We start from the raw sequence: 17,840 nt of genomic DNA on the forward strand, positions 1-17,840 counted from the left end.
ATGCAGTTTTGCTGAAAGTGGGTTTCCAATCTATATGAAGTACCATACCTGTTACCAATGAAGTTGATAGAATTTTTACCAAATGAGGGTGCCATCCTTCATTACTTTTTTAAATGTCTTTTTTTTATGATAGCAAGATGTTGCTGGACTCCAAGAACTTTGGGTACTGCAGGTTTATGCCATCAATGGGCTGCTCTTTGGTGGAGGATCTGGCTGCTGCAGGAAGGCATCGGAGACATTGGAGTTGATGGCGGAAGGTGGCAGTGTGACTGTAGCCGATTGCCTTGGCTGTTTCCTTGCCATTGCAAGACTGTGTTGGACATTGCTAATATATGATGCCACAGGCCTGCTTCCCTTGTTTTGTTGCATGACGGGTGGTGGCGGTGCAGCGTGGCCTCAGTGGCAGTGAAGTCCAGGTCCCAAGCTGTCGGCTCGGCAGCTGCTGCAGTCCAGGAGAGGAGATGCTGGAGGAGTTGTAGCATGGTGTCCGTGCTCGGATGGGGCCTGGCCTCTGCCATTGGTGCCTCCACTCAGAGTCTAATCAGTGGATTGGCAAACTGGATTGTGTGAGTGTGTTTATCTGTGGACTGCCAAGAACTGCAGTTTGAGGGACATGGGCTATATATATATTTATTTTTGTGTGTGTGACTGTGTGTGTGCTCGCTCTTTTGTATGGGCTATGTTCTGCACCTTAGCCCCAGAAAAATGCTGTTTCATTCAGCTGTATTCATGTATATTTGAATAATAATTAAACTTGAACTTGTTTCGATTTGATTTGACTTGAAATGCCAGTTGGACCCCTATTGAATCAGACAGTGGCCATGTCTTGTTGCTGGTGCTTCCTAGACTGAGCAATCTTAAAATATATTCCACCTGGGAGGCCTCCAACCTGAAACAGCACATTATAGTCTGTCTGTGTAGCATCCAACCTGAAACAGCACATTATAGTCTGTCTGTGTAGCATCCAACCTGAAACAGCACATTATAGTCTGTCTGTGTAGCATCCAACCTGAAACAGCACATTATAGTCTGTCTGTGTAGCATCCAACCTGAAACAGCACATTATAGTCTGTCTGTGTAGCATCCAACCTGAAACAGCACATTATAGTCTGTCTGTGTAGCATCCAACCTGAAACAGCACATTATAGTCTGTCTGTGTAGCATCCAACCTGAAACAGCACATTATAGTCTGTCTGTGTAGCATCCAACCTGAAACAGCACATTATAGTCTGTCTGTGTAGCATCCAACCTGAAACAGCACATTATAGTCTGTCTGTGTAGCATCCAACCTGAAACAGCACATTATAGTCTGTCTGTGTAGCATCCAACCTGAAACAGCACATTATAGTCTGTCTGTGTAGCATCCAATCTGAAACAGCACATTATAGTCTGTCTGTGTAGCATCCAACCTGAAACAGCACATTATAGTCTGTCTGTGTAGCATCCAACCTGAAACAGCACATTATAGTCTGTCTGTGTAGCATCCAACCTGAAACAGCACGTTATAGTCTGTCTGTGTAGCATCCAACCTGAAGGCATGAACATCGATTTCTTGAACTTCCAGTAATTGTCCCCCCCTTTAACCATTCCCCATTTCCATTTCCCTCTCTCACCATTTCCTTACCTGTCTTACCTGTCCATCACCTCCCTCGGGTGCTCCTGTTCCTGCCCTTTCTTCCAAGACCTTCTATCAGATTCACCCTTCTGCAGCCCTTTATCTCTTTCTCATCACCGCTCTCCCTCTCCCGGTTTCACCTATCACCTACTACTTTGTACTACTACTGTCCTGATGAGGGGTCTCAGTCCAAAACGTCAACTAGTTACTCTGTCCCATCGATGCCTGGCCTGCTGGGTTCCTCCAGCATTTTGTGTGTGCTGCTTTGATTTCCAGCAGCAGCATATTTTCTCTTGTTTTTGAAAATAATTGAATTTGTTGAAGCTACATGAACAAAAGTTACCTGTAGTCTCCCCAGCATGTTCCTCCCAATACAAAGATCTGAACTGGATACGCTACCTGTATTTGAAACATCCTCACAGGTCATTCATGCTATCAGATTCCAGGTATTTTACAATAAAGTCGTGTACTTAGATGCACTGCTTTATTGTAATAATGCCTCTTACAACCTGCTCTCCAAGTAAATGTTTTGACTATCAATTGCAACTTTGCATGCTAAATATTCCATTAGAAAATGAGTCTGTCTGACAAATAAGGTTATCCACAATTCTTTATAGTTTGACGTAAGAAAAGTCAATGAATTTGAAGTTGCCAAATCTTTCTGCAAAGATTTATGCTTTTTGCTTTGATGTGAGACAATATTGATTAATTTAGTGATCTTTATTACAATTTTTTGTAATTTACCAAGTTACAGGTGAACAGCAAATATCAAATTCTCAATTTTATGTTAATAACAGAATTGTTTTGAACTGTTTATGTATGTGGCCTTTGGTTCAACAGAGCCTTAATTAAATCCTGTACACAGTATACCAAACAGTATGTTTTTGCATCAGTTTAGTACTTTATCAGTGAAAGTTAAGAAACATCCATACAAACTATCATAATCTATTGCTTTTCATGCTGCACCAGTCCAGTCTTACCAACTTAGTTTAGTCGAAGCCTGCGCAACAGCTTTTTGTACACATTGTGAGCGCTGGCCTTTTTCAGGGCATGAATTAGTGCTCTAACGGTGTCCATGTTGGGATTTTCCATTTTCCATTGCTTCAGCTGAACAAACGTTTGATTTCGGACTGCTTTTCTCCTCTGCAGCCACTGTAAGTGCTGTGCACTCGCTCCCTTTCCAGGTAAACTCTCCATCAGCATTCTCAACTGTTTCAAAGTCAGCTTCTGATGAGCGATAAATTTAAAGATGGCTTCATCGCACAGTGCAATATCTGAGGTAAACCAGAAGAGGTGTGGAAGATTATATTTTCAATTAATCACTTTCAAGTTCTTGCTATTATTTATTAATTTGCACAGTTTGTCTTCTTTTACACATTAGCTGTTTCTCATTGGTAATAAATGAACCTTTGAACAAAGTGTACAACTCCGAATTTTTTCTCTTTCATGGTTTTTTAGTTTATTTCAATGCACAAGTCACAATCCATCTGTAATGATGCTAGAACTAGAGGTCAAGGCTTGAGAACACGAGATATGGGAGCAGAATTAGGCCATTTGGCCCACTGAGTCTGCTCCGCCATTTTCTCTCAGCCCCAATCTCCTGCCTTCTCCCCATTTCCTTTCATGCCCTGACCAATGAAGAATCTATCAATCTTTGCCTTAAATATACATAAAAACTCATCCTCCACAGCTGACTATGGCAAAGAATTCCACAGATTCACCTCTCTCTGGCCTAAGGTACAGTCCTGATCTTTCACTGATCCTGTGTACAGTAGATTTGCTGAGCATGCCTGCAGGAAAAATAATCTCAGGATGAAAGGCGAAATATTCAAGGAGATCATGAGGGGGTCTGCTTCACTCAGAGTATGGTGTGACTTGTAGGAAAGCAGCTTCCATCATTAAAGATCCTCACTACCCAGGCCATGCTTTTTTCTTGCTGTTGCCACCTGGTAGAAGGTACAAGAGCCTCGGGACTTGCAACACCAGGTTCAAGAACAGTTACTAGCCTGCAACAGTAAGGCTCTTGAACAAAAGGGGATAACTACACTCATCTATTGAGAAGCTCCCACAACAACTTACCTCAGTTTAAGGACTCTTTATCTTGTTATTTCATGCCCTCATTATTTATTGCTATTTATTAATATTTGCATTTGCACAGTTTGTTGTCTTCAATATTTTACTTGATCTTTCATTGATCCTGTTTACAGTTACTATTCTATAGATTTGCTGAGTATGCCCCCAGGAAAAAGAATCTCAGGGTTGTATGTGGTGACGTGTATGTACTCTGATAATAAATTTTACTGTGAACTTTGAGTGTGGAACGAGCTGCCAGATGTGGGTTCGATTTCAACATTTAAGAGGAATTTGGTAAGTACAAGGATAGGAGAGGTAGCAATGGTACAGGTGCCGATCAATGGGACAAGGTAGAACAATAGAGTCCAGCATGCACTAGATGGGCCTAACGACCTGCCTCTGTGCTTCAGTACACAGTTGTGTGGTGGAGTGGAGATACATCTTTTCCAAAGGAGGTGTAAGGCGCTCCTTCTCTCTGCCAGCCTGCAGGTCACCCTTGGGCAAGGAGTGGCACTTGCTTAGCCGCCAACCACCCACCTCATCCCCCCCCCCCCATCAGAATCACAGGAAGCAATGGGAGAGGTGAACGGTCATATGAGCAGCTGGTGCAGATCTCAAGTGCTGGTTATGCGATCACTGATGCCAGGTAGGCAATCTTTGAGGAGTATTGATAATGGCCGCGGTCACCCGTCTTGTAAAGACACTGCCCAGAAGAAGGCAATGGCAAACCACTTCTGTAGAAAAATTTGCCAAGAGAACACATGGTCATGGAAAGGCTATGATCACCTCCATTATACGATATGGCACATAATGCTATGTGACTCTATAACTCTTAATTTCTTCTGTGAATGCCTGCATGAAAATGAATCCCAAGGTAGGAGATGGTAATATATGCATACTTTGTAAATAAATTTACTTTGACCTTTGAACTTATATTTCTGAGCCACATGTTTGTGCTGAAAGCTTTCATATACTGTAAGCAGATCTTTAGCGGCCCCATCCTCTAAGCAGGCCAATCAATGAGTGACACAGCGGAAGAGGTTTTCGACTGGCAAGTAAGCCAAGGCCCCCACATGACACCTTATAACCAGTTATTGTAGTCATTAGCGTGATGCTAATGGGTGATTAGGATGGGTCAGGACATTATTGGGATTCAGCTACCAGACCTGGAGCAACCTACACCTCTCAATGCCTGTGGTGTGCTTGTAACATCATTAAAGAACCATCCCGTCCCAGACACAGTCTGTTCAGTCTCCTGCCATCTGGTAGAAGACATAGATAGATAGATAGATAGATAGATAGATACTTTATTCATCCCCAAGGGGAAATTCAACATTTTTCCAGTGTCCCATACACTTATTGTAGCAAAACTAATTACATGCAATATTTAACTCAGTATAAATATGATATGCATCTAAAATCACCCTCCCAAAAAGCATTAATAAGTAGCTTTTAAAAAGTTCTTAGAAACATCATAGAAACATCTTAGCCAAAACAGTAGACTAAGAAACAGCTTCTTCCCGAATAAAGCTACACCCCAGCTTGCCAATGGCTTTTGAGTGTTATGGACTACAGAAGTCACTTGCTGCATGTAAATATGGGAAATTTAAAAAAATTAAGCTATACTGCATGCATTGTAGATATCTGTTTTGCACAGACTGAAGTAACGCTGTAAGCTCATTGACAAGGAAGTTATATTCTATTACAGCTCGGAGTGTCAGAGTTTGGAGTTCAATACTGGTGTCCTCTGTAAGAAAGTCTGTATGTTCTTCCTGTGAGTGCATGGGTTTCCTCTGGGTGATCTGGTTTCCTCCCACAGTCCAAAGACTTACTGAGTAGAAGGTTAACTGGTCACTGTAAACTGTCCTCTGATTAGGTTTGTGTTAAATAAGTGGGTTGCTAGGCAATGTGGTTCTTTGGGTTGAAAGAGCCAGTTTTGCACTGTATCTCAAAATAACTAAACTGATCTGGCCTGATGCCCATGTTATCCATTCAGCCATGTTATCATACGGCAACCCTTTAATTCCTGGAATCATTCTTCTGAATCTTCTCTGAACCCTCTACCATATCAATATATCCTTTCTAAAATAAGGAGCCCAGAACTGCAAACAATACTCCAAGTGTACTCTCACAAGTTCCTTATAGAGCCTCAACAACACATCCCTCCTCTTATATCCTATACCTCTGGAAATGAATGCCAACATTGTCTTCGCCTTCTTCAAAACCAACTAAACTTGGAGATTAACGTTTAGGGTATCTTGTACAAGGACTCCTAAGTCCCTTTGCATCTCTGCATTTTGAATTCTGTCCCGAACTAAATAATAGTCTGCCCTTTTATTTCTTCCACCAAAGTGCATGACCATACACTTTCCAACATTGTATTTCATTTGCCACTTCCCCAACCTGTCTAAGTCTCTCTGCAGGCTCTTCTGCTTTGTATCATCGGCAAAATTAGCCACAAATCCATTAATCCCATAGTCCAAATCATTGACATACATCATAAAAAGCAGCAGTCCCAACACCAACCCCTGTGGAACTCCACTGGTAACCGGCAGCCAGCCAGAATAAGATCCCTTTCATTCCCACTCTCTGTTTTCTGCCGAACTGCCAATGCTCCACACGCGCTAGTAACTTCCCTGTAATTCCATGGGCTCTTATCTTGCTAAGGAGGCTGCAGCACCTCATCAAAGGCCTTCTGAACATCCAAGTACACCACGTCTACTGCATCTCCTTTGTCTACCCTGCTTGTAATTTCCTCAAAGAATTGCAATCTGGGAGGATTTTCCTTTCAGGAAACCATACTGGCTTTGACCTATCTTGTTATGTGCCTCCAGGTATTCCATAATCTTATCCCTAGCAATCGATTCCAACAACTTCCCAACCACTGATATCAGGCTAACAGGTCTATAGTTTCCTTTCTGCTGCCTCCCACTCTTCTTAAATAGAGTAACATTTGCAATTTTCCATTCAGCCAGTACCATGCCAGAATCTATTGATTCTTGAAAGATCATCGTTAATGCCTCCACAATCTCTCCAGCTACTTCCTTCAGAACCCAAGGATGCATTCCTAATGAGCTTCCAAGTTTCCTTCTGATAGTTTTTAAAAGCTCCCCAATCCTCTATCTTCCCACTACCTCTGGCTTCCTTGTATGCCCTGTCTTTTGCTTTTACTTTGGCTCTGACTTCACTTGTCAGCCATGGTAGCGTCCTTCTTCCCTTTGAAAATTTCTTCTTATTTGGAATATTTACAGTTGCCATCTCAGCTTGATTGTTTGATGTTTCAGTTTCCATAGCAGCACAAGCTGTAAACACTCCCCTACTCCCCCATCTTCCGGTGTAACAATTGAACAACCTCACTCTGATGTTTACAGTTAATTAATCCACAGCTGGATTCTTACTGCAGATATATTACATCTCTCTAACAGAATGAATTCTAATACTGGGTCATATAGGGATGGACAATAGGTTGACAGTGGATGTTGTTTTATTGAATCTTCTCACTGTCTTGGAAACCTGAACAACACTAATACTTAGTGTATAAACAGGTCGTTGTTTATTGCCAACAGCGTAGTGTTTAACAAAATTATCCCTACAGTTCCGTTCAAAAAGCTCCAAAGCCCGGACCTCCTTACTTCCCTCTGCAAATGGACCCTTGACTTCCTCATCGGAAGACCATAACCTGTGTGGATCGGTAATAACATCTCATCCCTGCTGATAATCAACTGCTCTGCTTGCTCTAGTCCTGTGACTGTTGCTAAGCACAGCTCTAAATCAAATCCAAATTTGATGACAACACAACTATTGGCAGAATTTCAGATGGTGACAAGAAGACATACAGGAGCAAGTTAGAAACATAGAAAACCTACAGCACAATACAAGCCCTTCGGCCCACAAAGTTGTGCCGAACATGTCCCTACCTTAGAAATTACTAGGCTTACCCATAGCCCCCTATTTTTCTAAGCTCCATGTACCTATCCAAAAGTCTCTTAAAAGACCCTATCATATCCACATGCACCAGCGTTGCCGGCAGCCCATTGCACACATTCACCACTCTCTGTGTAAAAAACTTACCCCTGACATCTCCTCTGTACCTACTCCCCAGCACCTTAAACCTGTGTCCTCTTGTGGCAGCCATTTCAGCCCTGGGAAAAAGCCTCTGACTATCCACACGATCAATGCCTCACATCATCTTATACACCTCTATCAGGTCACCTCTCATCCTCCGTCGCTCCAAGGAAAAAAGGCCGAGTTCACTCAACCTGTTTTCATAAGGCATGTTCCCTAATCCAGGCAACAAGTTAGATCCGCTGGTTGAGTGGTTTTCACAGCAATGACCTTCAACTCACATTAGTAAGACCAAGAGTTGATTGTGGACTTCTGAAAGGAAAAGACAAGGGAATGCACCCTCATCAAGGGATCAGAGGTGGAAAGGGCGAGCAATTTCAAGTTTCTGGGTGTCAACATCCCCGAGGATCTATCCTGGGCCAACATATCGATACTTACAAAGAAGACAGGATAGTGGTTGTATTTCATTCGGAGTTTGGAGACTTTTGGTATGTTGGGTAAGCCACTCACAAATTCCTGCTGATGTACCATGGAGAGCGTTCTAACTGGCTGCTTCACCGTCTGGTATGTGGGGGGTGGTGGACACTACTCAGGATTGAAATAAGCTGCAGAAAGTTGTGAATTCAGTTAGCTCCATCATGGGCATTAACTGGCCCAGCATCCAGAAAGTTTTCAAGGAGTGATGCCTCAAAAAGGTGGCATCCGTCTTTGAGGATCCCCATCAGCCAGGACATGCCCTCCTCTCATTGCTTCTATCAGCAGGGATGTATAGGAGCTTGAAGTCATACGATCAATGATTTAACAACAGCTTCTTCCCCCTGTCATCCAATTTCTCAATGGATATTCAACGCGGCTACAATACATTTTTAATTTTTTTTCACTTTTTGCACTACTTATTTAAGTTTTTAATATATATAAAAACACTTCTTACTGTAATCTATCTTTCTATTATAATAAATTTCACTGTCCTCCTGTTGTATAATGGCAAATTTCATGACATATGCCAATGATATTAATCCTGATTCGAACATAAATTCTAATTCACTTTTCTGATGATCTTTATTTTTAGCTTGTAGCCCAGTGGGCAAAATGATGTAACTGGCTAAGATGAAGATATTAAGGGGACAGGGAGTAAATAATAATGATTTAAAGATTATAGATTAGCTTTAATTGTCACATGTAGCCTACAGAGAAATGCATCATTTGTGTCAATGAACAATGCAGTCCACAAGTGGTGTCATATATCCAGCGCCAGTATAGCATATGCCTGCAAATTAATAAACATAACCTGTTTGTTTTTGAAATCTCGATGGAAAACCTCCTTACAGACAGTGGTGGGAACTGAACCCAGCTCGCTGGCACTGTAAACTGTTATGTTAAACTTCTACGCTACCAGCTGTCACAAGATTGTTGCTATGGAAAGCACATGAAGCAAAAAGGAGATAACTAGGTTGTTGCCTCATTTTATCCTCCTCTTTTTCCTGTCTTTCTGAAACTTTTCACTTCCCTCTTTCAGAGGTGCAGGAATCTGAAGACACATACACAAGATTTCAGGAACAGCTTCTTCCCTTCTGTCATCAGTTTGTTAAACGGACAATGAACCCATGAACGCTTCCACACTACTTTTATCTTTCTTGTTGCACTACTTATTCAATTTATTTTTTATAGAGACTTCTCATTTTAATTTATGGTTTTACTATGATCTATTGCAATGTACCGCTGTCAAAAAAACAACAAATTTCATAACATCTGCTGGGGGTTAGTAAACCTGATTATGATTCTGTTTACAACTTCCTCCTCCAACTTCCCCTCATCCCATTTCACAACACATTTTCTTCCTCCTTCTCCCCCTCCCACCCCCCCTCCCCCACCGCCAAGGCTCATCAGGGTGTTGTCAGGACTTTATTCCCTTCCATAGATACGAATGATCTGCTGAGTTCTTTTAGCACGTCACGTATAACCCCCAAGGTTTCCAGTATCTGTAGAGTCTCTTGTGCTTAATACTTGATTTCCGAACCTCTTTTTCAGGGCCACTAGCATATAGCAAAGGAAAATCAGGTAGTCTGTAGGAAAGCTAATTTAATGGAGGCTAAAGCTTGAATCAGCACCCAGGGACCATGTTCCAGAATTTTATTTGCTCTTATGAGTGTGACTAGGAAGAGTGTGACCTACTCCAGGAAGGTCACAGTGCTGCTTATCCCAGCAACTGAGTGACACATAGGGGTGAAAGCCCAGTCCAAAGTCAGCCCAGCAGACAATAGTTGCAGTCTGTTTTATACCTCTTTCACTTGAAAGTTGATATTTGTGGTTATGAGTCATGTACAATGGTATTCTTGTGCAAGTCTTTTGTATTAGAATCAACTGAGGAAACAATGAACTAAACAAAACTCTACTTTGGCTATCTTTGCATCATGAAATGACACAAATTGGCTGATGAAATATAGCATAGGGAAGTATGTGAAACTTGGAAGAACAAGGGGGTGGGCGGGGAATCTCATTGAAACCTATTGAATATTGAAGGACTGGATGTGAAAAGAATATTCTTTATAGTGGAGCAGTCCGGTGCAGCTGTAACGAAACCCAATTTCCCTTGGGATCAATAAAGTATGTCTGTCTGTCTGTCTAAGATAAGAGGAGAGTTTCAGAATACAAGGCCAACCCTTTAGAACAGTGATGATAAAGAATTTCTTTAGCCAGAGGATAGTAAATCTGTCGAATTAATTGCCACAGATTGATGTGGAGGCCAAGTCATTGGGTATATTTAAAGTGGAGGTTGATAGCAGAAGTGGAAGTGGGAGTTGATGTGGAGTCCATCTCCCACCACCCCCTCCCCCCCATCCTCATCACATTCTACAGGGGTTGTATTGAGAGCATCCTGAGCAGCTGCATCACTGCCTGGTTTGGAAATTGCACCATCTCGGATCGCAAGACCCTGCAGCAGATAGTGAGGTCAGCTGAGAAGATCATCGGGGTCTCTCTTCCCGCCATCACAGACATTTATACTACACGCTGTATCCGCAAAGCAAACAGCATTATGAAGGACCCCATGCACCCGTCATACAATCTTTTCTCCCTCCTGCCATCTGAGAAAAGGCTCCGAAGCATTCGGGCTCTCACGACCAGACTACGTAACAGTTTCTTCCCCCAAGCTATCAGACTCCTCAATACCCGAAGCCTGGACTGACACCTTGCCCTACTGTCCTGTTTATTATTTATTGTAATGCCTGCACTGTTTTTGTGCACCTTACGCAGTCCAGTGTAGGTCTGTAGTCTAGTGTAGCTTTCTCTGTGTTGTTTTTTTATTACGTAGTTCAGTCTAGTTTTTTGTACTGTGTCATGTAACACACCATGGCCCTGAAAAACCTTGTCTCATTTTTACTATGTACTGTACCAGCAGTTATGGTCGAAATGACAATAACAGCGATGACTTGATAGGTTCTTGATAAGTAGGGTTGACAAAGGCTATGGGGAGAAGGCAGGAGAATGGTAACAGGGACATTGAGGAGCAGATAGGGAGACAGATTCTGGAAAGGAGGTAATAATAACAGGGTTGTTATAGTGGGAGATTATAATTTCCCAAATATTGATTGGCATTTCCCTAGAGAGAGGGGTTTAAGTGGGGTGGAGTTTGTTAGGTGTGTTCAGGAAGGTTTCTTGACACAATATGTAGATAAGCCTACAAGAGGAGAGGCTGTACTTGATTTGGTATTGGGAATGAATCTGGTTAGGTGTCAAGTCTCTCAGTGGGAGAGCATTTTGGAGATAGTGAACACAATTCTGTTTCCTTTACCATAGCATTGGAGAGGGATAGGAACAGACAAATTAGAGAAACACTTAATTGGAGTAAGGATAAATATGAGGCTATCAAGCAAGAACTTGGAAACATAAATTGGAAACAGATGTTCTCAGGGAAGAGTACGGAAGGAATGTTCAGGGGATATTTGCGAGTGGTTCTGCATAGGTATGTTCCAATGACGCAGGGAAAGGATGGTAGAGTACAGGAACAATGGTGTACAAAGGCTGTTGTAAATCTAGTCCAGAAAAAAGAAAAGCTTATGAAAGGTTAAAAAAAACTAAGTAATGATAGCGATCTAGAATATTATAAGGCGAGCGGGAAGGAGCTTAAGTATGAAATTAGGAGAGCCAGAAGGGGCCATGAGAAGTCCTTAGTGGACAGGATTAAGGAAAACCCCAAGATATTCTATAAGTTTGTGAAGAGCAAGAGGGTAAGATGTCCAAAAATAGACCAATCAGGTGTGACTGTGGGAAAATGTGTATGGAACCGGAGGAAAGAGCAGAGGTACTTAATGAATACTTTACTTCAGAATTCACTGTGGAAAAGGATCTTGGTGATTGTAGGAATGACTTGCAGTGGACTGAAAAGCTTGAGCATGTAGATATTCAGAAAGAGGATGTGCTGGAGGTTTTGGAAAGCATCAAGTTGGATAAATCACTGGGACCGGATGGGATGTTCCCTAGGCTACTGTGGGAAGCGAGGGAGGAGATTGCCGAGCCTCTAGCAATGATCTTTGCATCATCAGTGAGGATGGGAGAGTTTCCGGAGGATTGGAGTGTTGCAGATGCTGTTCCCTTATTCAAGAAAGGGAGTAAGGATAGCCCAGGAAATTATAGACCAGTGAGTCTTACCTCAGTGATTGGTAAGTTGATGGAGAAGATCCTGAGAGGCAGGATTTATGAACATTTGGAAAGGCATAATATGATTAGGAATAGTCAGCATGGCTTTGTCAAAGGCCGGTCGTGACTTATGAGCCTGATTGAATTTTTTGAGGATGTGACTAAGCACATTGATGAAGGTAGAGCAGTAGATGTAGTGTATATGGATTTCAGCAAGGCATTTGATAAGGTACCCCATGCAAGGCTTATTGAAAAGGTAAGGAGCCATGGGTTCCAAGGGGACATTGCTTTGTGGATCCAGAACTGGTTTGCCCACAGAAGGCAAGGAGTAGTTGTAGACAGGTCATATTCTGCATGGAGGTCGGTCACCAGTGGAGTGCCTCAGGGATCTGTTCTGAGACCCCTACTCTTTGTGATTTTTATAAATGACCTGGATGAGGAAGTGGAGGGATGGGCTAGTAAATTTGCTGATGGCACAAAGGATGGGAGTGTTGTGGATAGTGTGGAGGGCTGTCAGAGTTTACAGCAGGACATTGGTAGGATGCAGAAGTGGGCTGAGAAGTGGCAGATGGAGTTCAACCCAGATAAGTGTGAGGTGGTTCATTTTGGTAGGTAAAATATGATGGCAGAATATAGCATTAATGGCAGTGTGGAGGATTACAGGGATCTTGGGGTCTGAGTCCATAGGATGCACAAAGCTGCTACGCAGGTTGACTCTGTGGTTAAGAAGTCATACAGTGCATTGGCCTTCATCAATCATGGGATTGAGTTTAAGAGCCGAGAGGTGATTTTCCTCTTTAGCTTATGTACCCCATTGATTGTGTGGATACTCAGGGCTGAAATGGCTACCATGAGAGGGCATAGTTTTAAAGTGCTTGGAAGTAGGTACAGAGGAGATGTCATGGGTAAGTTTTTATGCAGAAGTGGTGAGAAGTGGTGCCTGGAAACCCATGATCTTTAAGACCTTCAGGCACAGAGCTCAAAAAAAGTGATGTAATGGACTTTTAACATCATAAACCAGCGAGTTGTTTGTTATGTTTCCCCACTCGCTGGGAAAATGGAGCCACCTCCTTATCCCTTATTAGGGAGAAAGAGCCCGTGGTATGTCGAATGCCAGGTAAAACGTGAAGCCTTTGGGGTAACTGCGAGTCTGTGCCTTTGCTCATGCTTGAGTGCTCAGTGGTGAGTGCTGATGCTTTTTTTGCTGGTGGGGTGAGGGGGTATCGTTGCTTTCTGCCTCTTACACGCAAGAGGGGACTTTGGGGTCCTAACACTCAACTATTGTTCATTCTTTGTGTCATTCCTCTGTTTCCGTGGATGGTTTTGAAAAAAAAAATTACAGGATCTTCTGCATGTTGTTTACATTTCTCTGAAATGTAAACTGGACCTTTGAATCTTTGAATTGGGCTGTGGGAAGGAAAAGAAGATCAACCATGAATAAATGACCTAATTCTCTGTGCATTTATTTGGCTGGTAGACAATACACTGTGGTTTGAGCAAAGTTTTTAAAATAGTGTCAACTATGCGTGATTGTTTTCAAAAAGCAGCGAGTTTCATCACTGATAACTGATGAGGAATGAGCAGTAAGAAAATTCAGAACTATTTTGCTCACTGCAGTTTCAAGCATTCAGGCTTAGCCATCCCTGAAGGAGCTGGGAGTGAAAATGGAACTATTTTACTACTTCAGCAATTTATGAACTGCAAAGAATTTTAAAGTATTGACAATCATCTTGAATGTTACACATGAATGAAGATGTGATGGCAGTCCATTATCTGCACTAAGTGTCTGTACTGGTTTTTTTCATTTACAGTCAAAAGAATGCGATGCGGAAGAATTCCTCCAACCGTAAGCATTCGGAAGTAATACGCAGTTTTATTGTATTGTAATAGTATTGTTCTAATTTGTTCAGTATTTCATTTAATTACATAATTGTCACTCAGTTTGTCTTATATCCAAGAAACCAGCGCGGCTAATCGGGGCCTGATTCTGATTTTGCTCATGAACATGACAGCCAAGGGTTACCTTTCTCTACTGGTGGGTCCAAGCACTCTGGGGATGATGCATTTTTTTTCTCACAAGGATGACACGTATTATCATGAAATGCATCTCCTTGAAGAACTTGTTTCAGACCAAACAGTGAGCAGTTGGTGTGTTTTCGACAGGGTTCTAAGGCAGACTTGCTCCTGGAGAAGAAACCCTTTGGGCATGGCATGCACTCCGTATCAATATAAGGTGTTCCTGGGGAGACAAAAGGACGTTGGGAATTGTATTTATTTATTTATTCAGACAAACAGTGCGGAACGGGCTGCTCTTGCAGAATGAGCCGTGCCACCCATCCCCCGCATATTTAACCCAAGCCTAATCACAGGATCACTTCTGTTTCATTGACTACACAAAAGCTTTAGACACAGTGAAACACCAAGTCATCACGAGAATTCTTAAAGATATTAATATCAACGGAAAAGATCTAAGAATAATCAGGAATCTCTACTGGCAACAAAGTGCAGCCACACGGATAGACAACGAGATTGATGAATTTGAGCCAATAAAGCGAGGAGTCAGACAGGGTTGTGTTCTATCACCAGACCTGCTCTCCCTGTCTGGTGAAAACATCACGAGAACCGTACAAGATCTACCTGAAATAAGTACAGGAGGATACAATATCAACAACCTCCGCTATGCGGATGATACAGTACTGACACCAAACAGTGAAGTAAATTTACAGAAACTAGTATCTACCATCAACACAGAGAGCGAAAGACTAGGCCTAACCTTAAACAAAGAGAAAACTGAAGTAATGGTAATATCAAAGAAACCTGATATCCCAAACTGTTGGATCATATTGGGAAATGAAATCCTGAAACAAGTTCACAACTTCAGGTAACATGGGTAACATCTGATGGCAAATGCGAAACAGACATAAAAGCAAGAACAGCATTTACAGAAATGAGAAACCTCCTAACGAACAAAAAAATGGCAATTGACATCCGCCTTGGAACTCTCAGCTGCTACATTCTCCCTATATTGATGTGTGGCTGCGAGTCATGGACCATCACAAACGCAATGGAAAAAAGAATCAATGAGGCAGAGATGTGGTTCCTCAGAAGAATGCTATGCATCTCGTATACGGACAGGATAACCAATGAAGAAGTTCTACAGAGAACAAAAACAAAATGTACATTACTGAAAAACATCAAAAAACAGCAAAGAAAATTCTTTGGACACATCATGCGAAGAGAAACGTGAGAACATTTAGTTACAGCTGGAAAGCTGGAAGGGAAAAGAAGCAGAGGCAGGCAGAGAATGGAAATGATAGATGGATTAACATCACGGTTAGAAACAGGGGAGGCAACAACTACAATTCGGAGGGTCAGGGACCATGATGGATGGAGAGACATGCTCACCCACACCTGAACTGAATCACAGGATAATTTACAATGACCAATACACCTACTAAATGGTACATCTTTGGACAGTGGGAGGAAACCAGAGCACCCGGTCGCCACCCACGGGGTCACAGGAAGAATGTACAGACTCCTTACAGATACCGCAGTAATTGAACTCCAAACTTCGAGGTCCTGAGCTGTGATAGCGCCACGCTAACTGCTATGCTACTGTGGAGCCCTACAAGATCCAGATAAGAAGTGGTCATTGATACTTACAACTGCATTTACAGTGGGAATATAACCCCTTTGTCCATTATGTGCTGTGTCGTATGACGTGGGTGATCATGGTCTTTCCATGACCAATTTTCCTACGGAAGTGGTTTGCCATTGCCTTCTTCTGGGCAGTGTCTTTACAAGATGGGTGACCCCAAACATTGTCAACACTCTTCAGAGATTGTCTGCCTGGTGTCAGTAGTCGCATAACCAGGACTTGTGATCTGCACCGGCTGATCATACGACCATCCACCACCTGCCCCCATGGCTTATTACCACGGGCAGCTATGTAGGCCAGGTCGTTGGGTGCATTTAAGGCACAGCTTGATAGGTTCTTGATTGGACATGGCATCAAAGGTTGCGGGGAGAACGGCAGGGAATGGGGCTGTGGAGGGGGAGATGCAAAGCAACCGCTACACCTTGCCCAAGGGTGACCTGCAGGGTAGCAGAGAGAAGAATTTCCACCCTGCCACCCTGTATATGACATTATAGTAATCATGGTTTTGCTTTTCAATCAGTTATAAGTTCAATTAGGTACAGAGGGGATGTCAGGGGGAAGTTTCTTACACAGAGAGTGGTGAGTGCGTGGAATGGGCTGCCGGTGGCGGTGCTGAAGGCGGAAACAACAGGGTCTTTTAAGGGACTCCTGGATGGATACATGGAGCTTAGTAAAATAGAGGGCTATGGGTAAGCCTAGGTGGTTCTAGGGTAGAGACATGTTCGGCACAGCTTTGTGGGCCAAAGGGCCTGTATTGTGCTGTAGGTTTTCTATGTTTCAAAAAGGAAGCTTGCAGAAACTTTTTTTTCAGATTCAGATTAATTTGATTATCACATGTGCATCAAAATAGATGCAGTGAAATGTATGGTTTGCACGCAAAGATGCTGGAGTCAGCTCGAAAGTGTAGGCACTCATAGTGGCACCAGCATAGCATGCCAAGATGCTCCAGCATGTAATTAGAATGCTAATGTGGACTATGGGAATAGAGGCTTTGATGGCTAGCCCCTATTTCAAAATTTAATGCATCATACCCATTGAGGAGAACTGTTGACAATTTTCCTCTGAAAAAATTGCATGATCCTTCAAGTATGGAGCAGCCAGCTTCTCTGACAGAGATCCTGCAGACATATAGCCAGGTGCCCCTACTAAGATGTTGTCAGGGAGATTTGCTAAGCGCAGCCTCTGAAAAGCAACAGAGTACAAATGAACTGCAGAGACTGTCTGGTATGGGGCTGCAGAAGGATGTAAAGCCATTCAGCTCCATCATGGGCACTGGCCTCCTCACCATCAAGCATCCATCATTAAGAACCTTCATCACCCAGGACTTGTCTTTTTCTCACTAGAGAGGAAGAAAAGCTTCTTCCCCTCTGCTATCAGATTTATGAACTCATAACCACTACGTCACTATTTTTTGCCCTACTTATTAAATTTATATATACACTATTCACTCAGTGGTCACTTTACTAAGTGGCTCCTGTACCTAATAAAGTGGTCACTGAGTGTATGTTCATGATCTTCTGCTGCTGTAACCCATCTACTTCATATTCCAATGAAACGTGCATACTCTTCTGCATGCCACTGTCGTAATGTGTGGTTATTTGAGTTACTGTCACCTTCCTGTCAGTTTGAACTAGCCTGGCCATTCTCCTCGAACCTCTCTCATTAATAAGGCATTTTCACCCACAGAAATGCCACTCGCTGAATTTTTCTTTTGTTTCTCACATCATTCTCTGTAAACTCTGTTTTGTGTGAAAATCCCAGGAGATCAGCAGTTTCTCAGATACTCAAACCACC

The 17,840-nt window shown here is 42.5% G+C and overlaps 1 protein-coding gene across 1 annotated transcript in view; it reads right to left on the bottom strand.

Annotated features, from left to right (window-relative positions):
* Positions 1 to 2,340: 2,340 nt before the first annotated feature.
* LOC132385082 (tumor necrosis factor receptor superfamily member 11B-like) overlaps positions 2,341 to 17,840 on the bottom strand; it is a 62,405-nt gene continuing 46,905 nt past the window's right edge. Inside the window, exons 3-4 of the mRNA XM_059956844.1 lie at positions 14,412 to 14,627; positions 2,341 to 2,889 (exon numbers count right to left, since the gene is read on the bottom strand). Of these exons, the coding sequence (XP_059812827.1) occupies positions 2,600 to 2,889; positions 14,412 to 14,627 (506 nt within the window). The 3' untranslated portion in view covers positions 2,341 to 2,599. The remainder of the gene's footprint in view (positions 2,890 to 14,411; positions 14,628 to 17,840) is intronic.

Source organism: Hypanus sabinus, chromosome 1 (genome assembly GCF_030144855.1).
Source record: "Hypanus sabinus isolate sHypSab1 chromosome 1, sHypSab1.hap1, whole genome shotgun sequence".
Classification (NCBI taxonomy): Eukaryota; Metazoa; Chordata; class Chondrichthyes; order Myliobatiformes; family Dasyatidae; genus Hypanus; species Hypanus sabinus.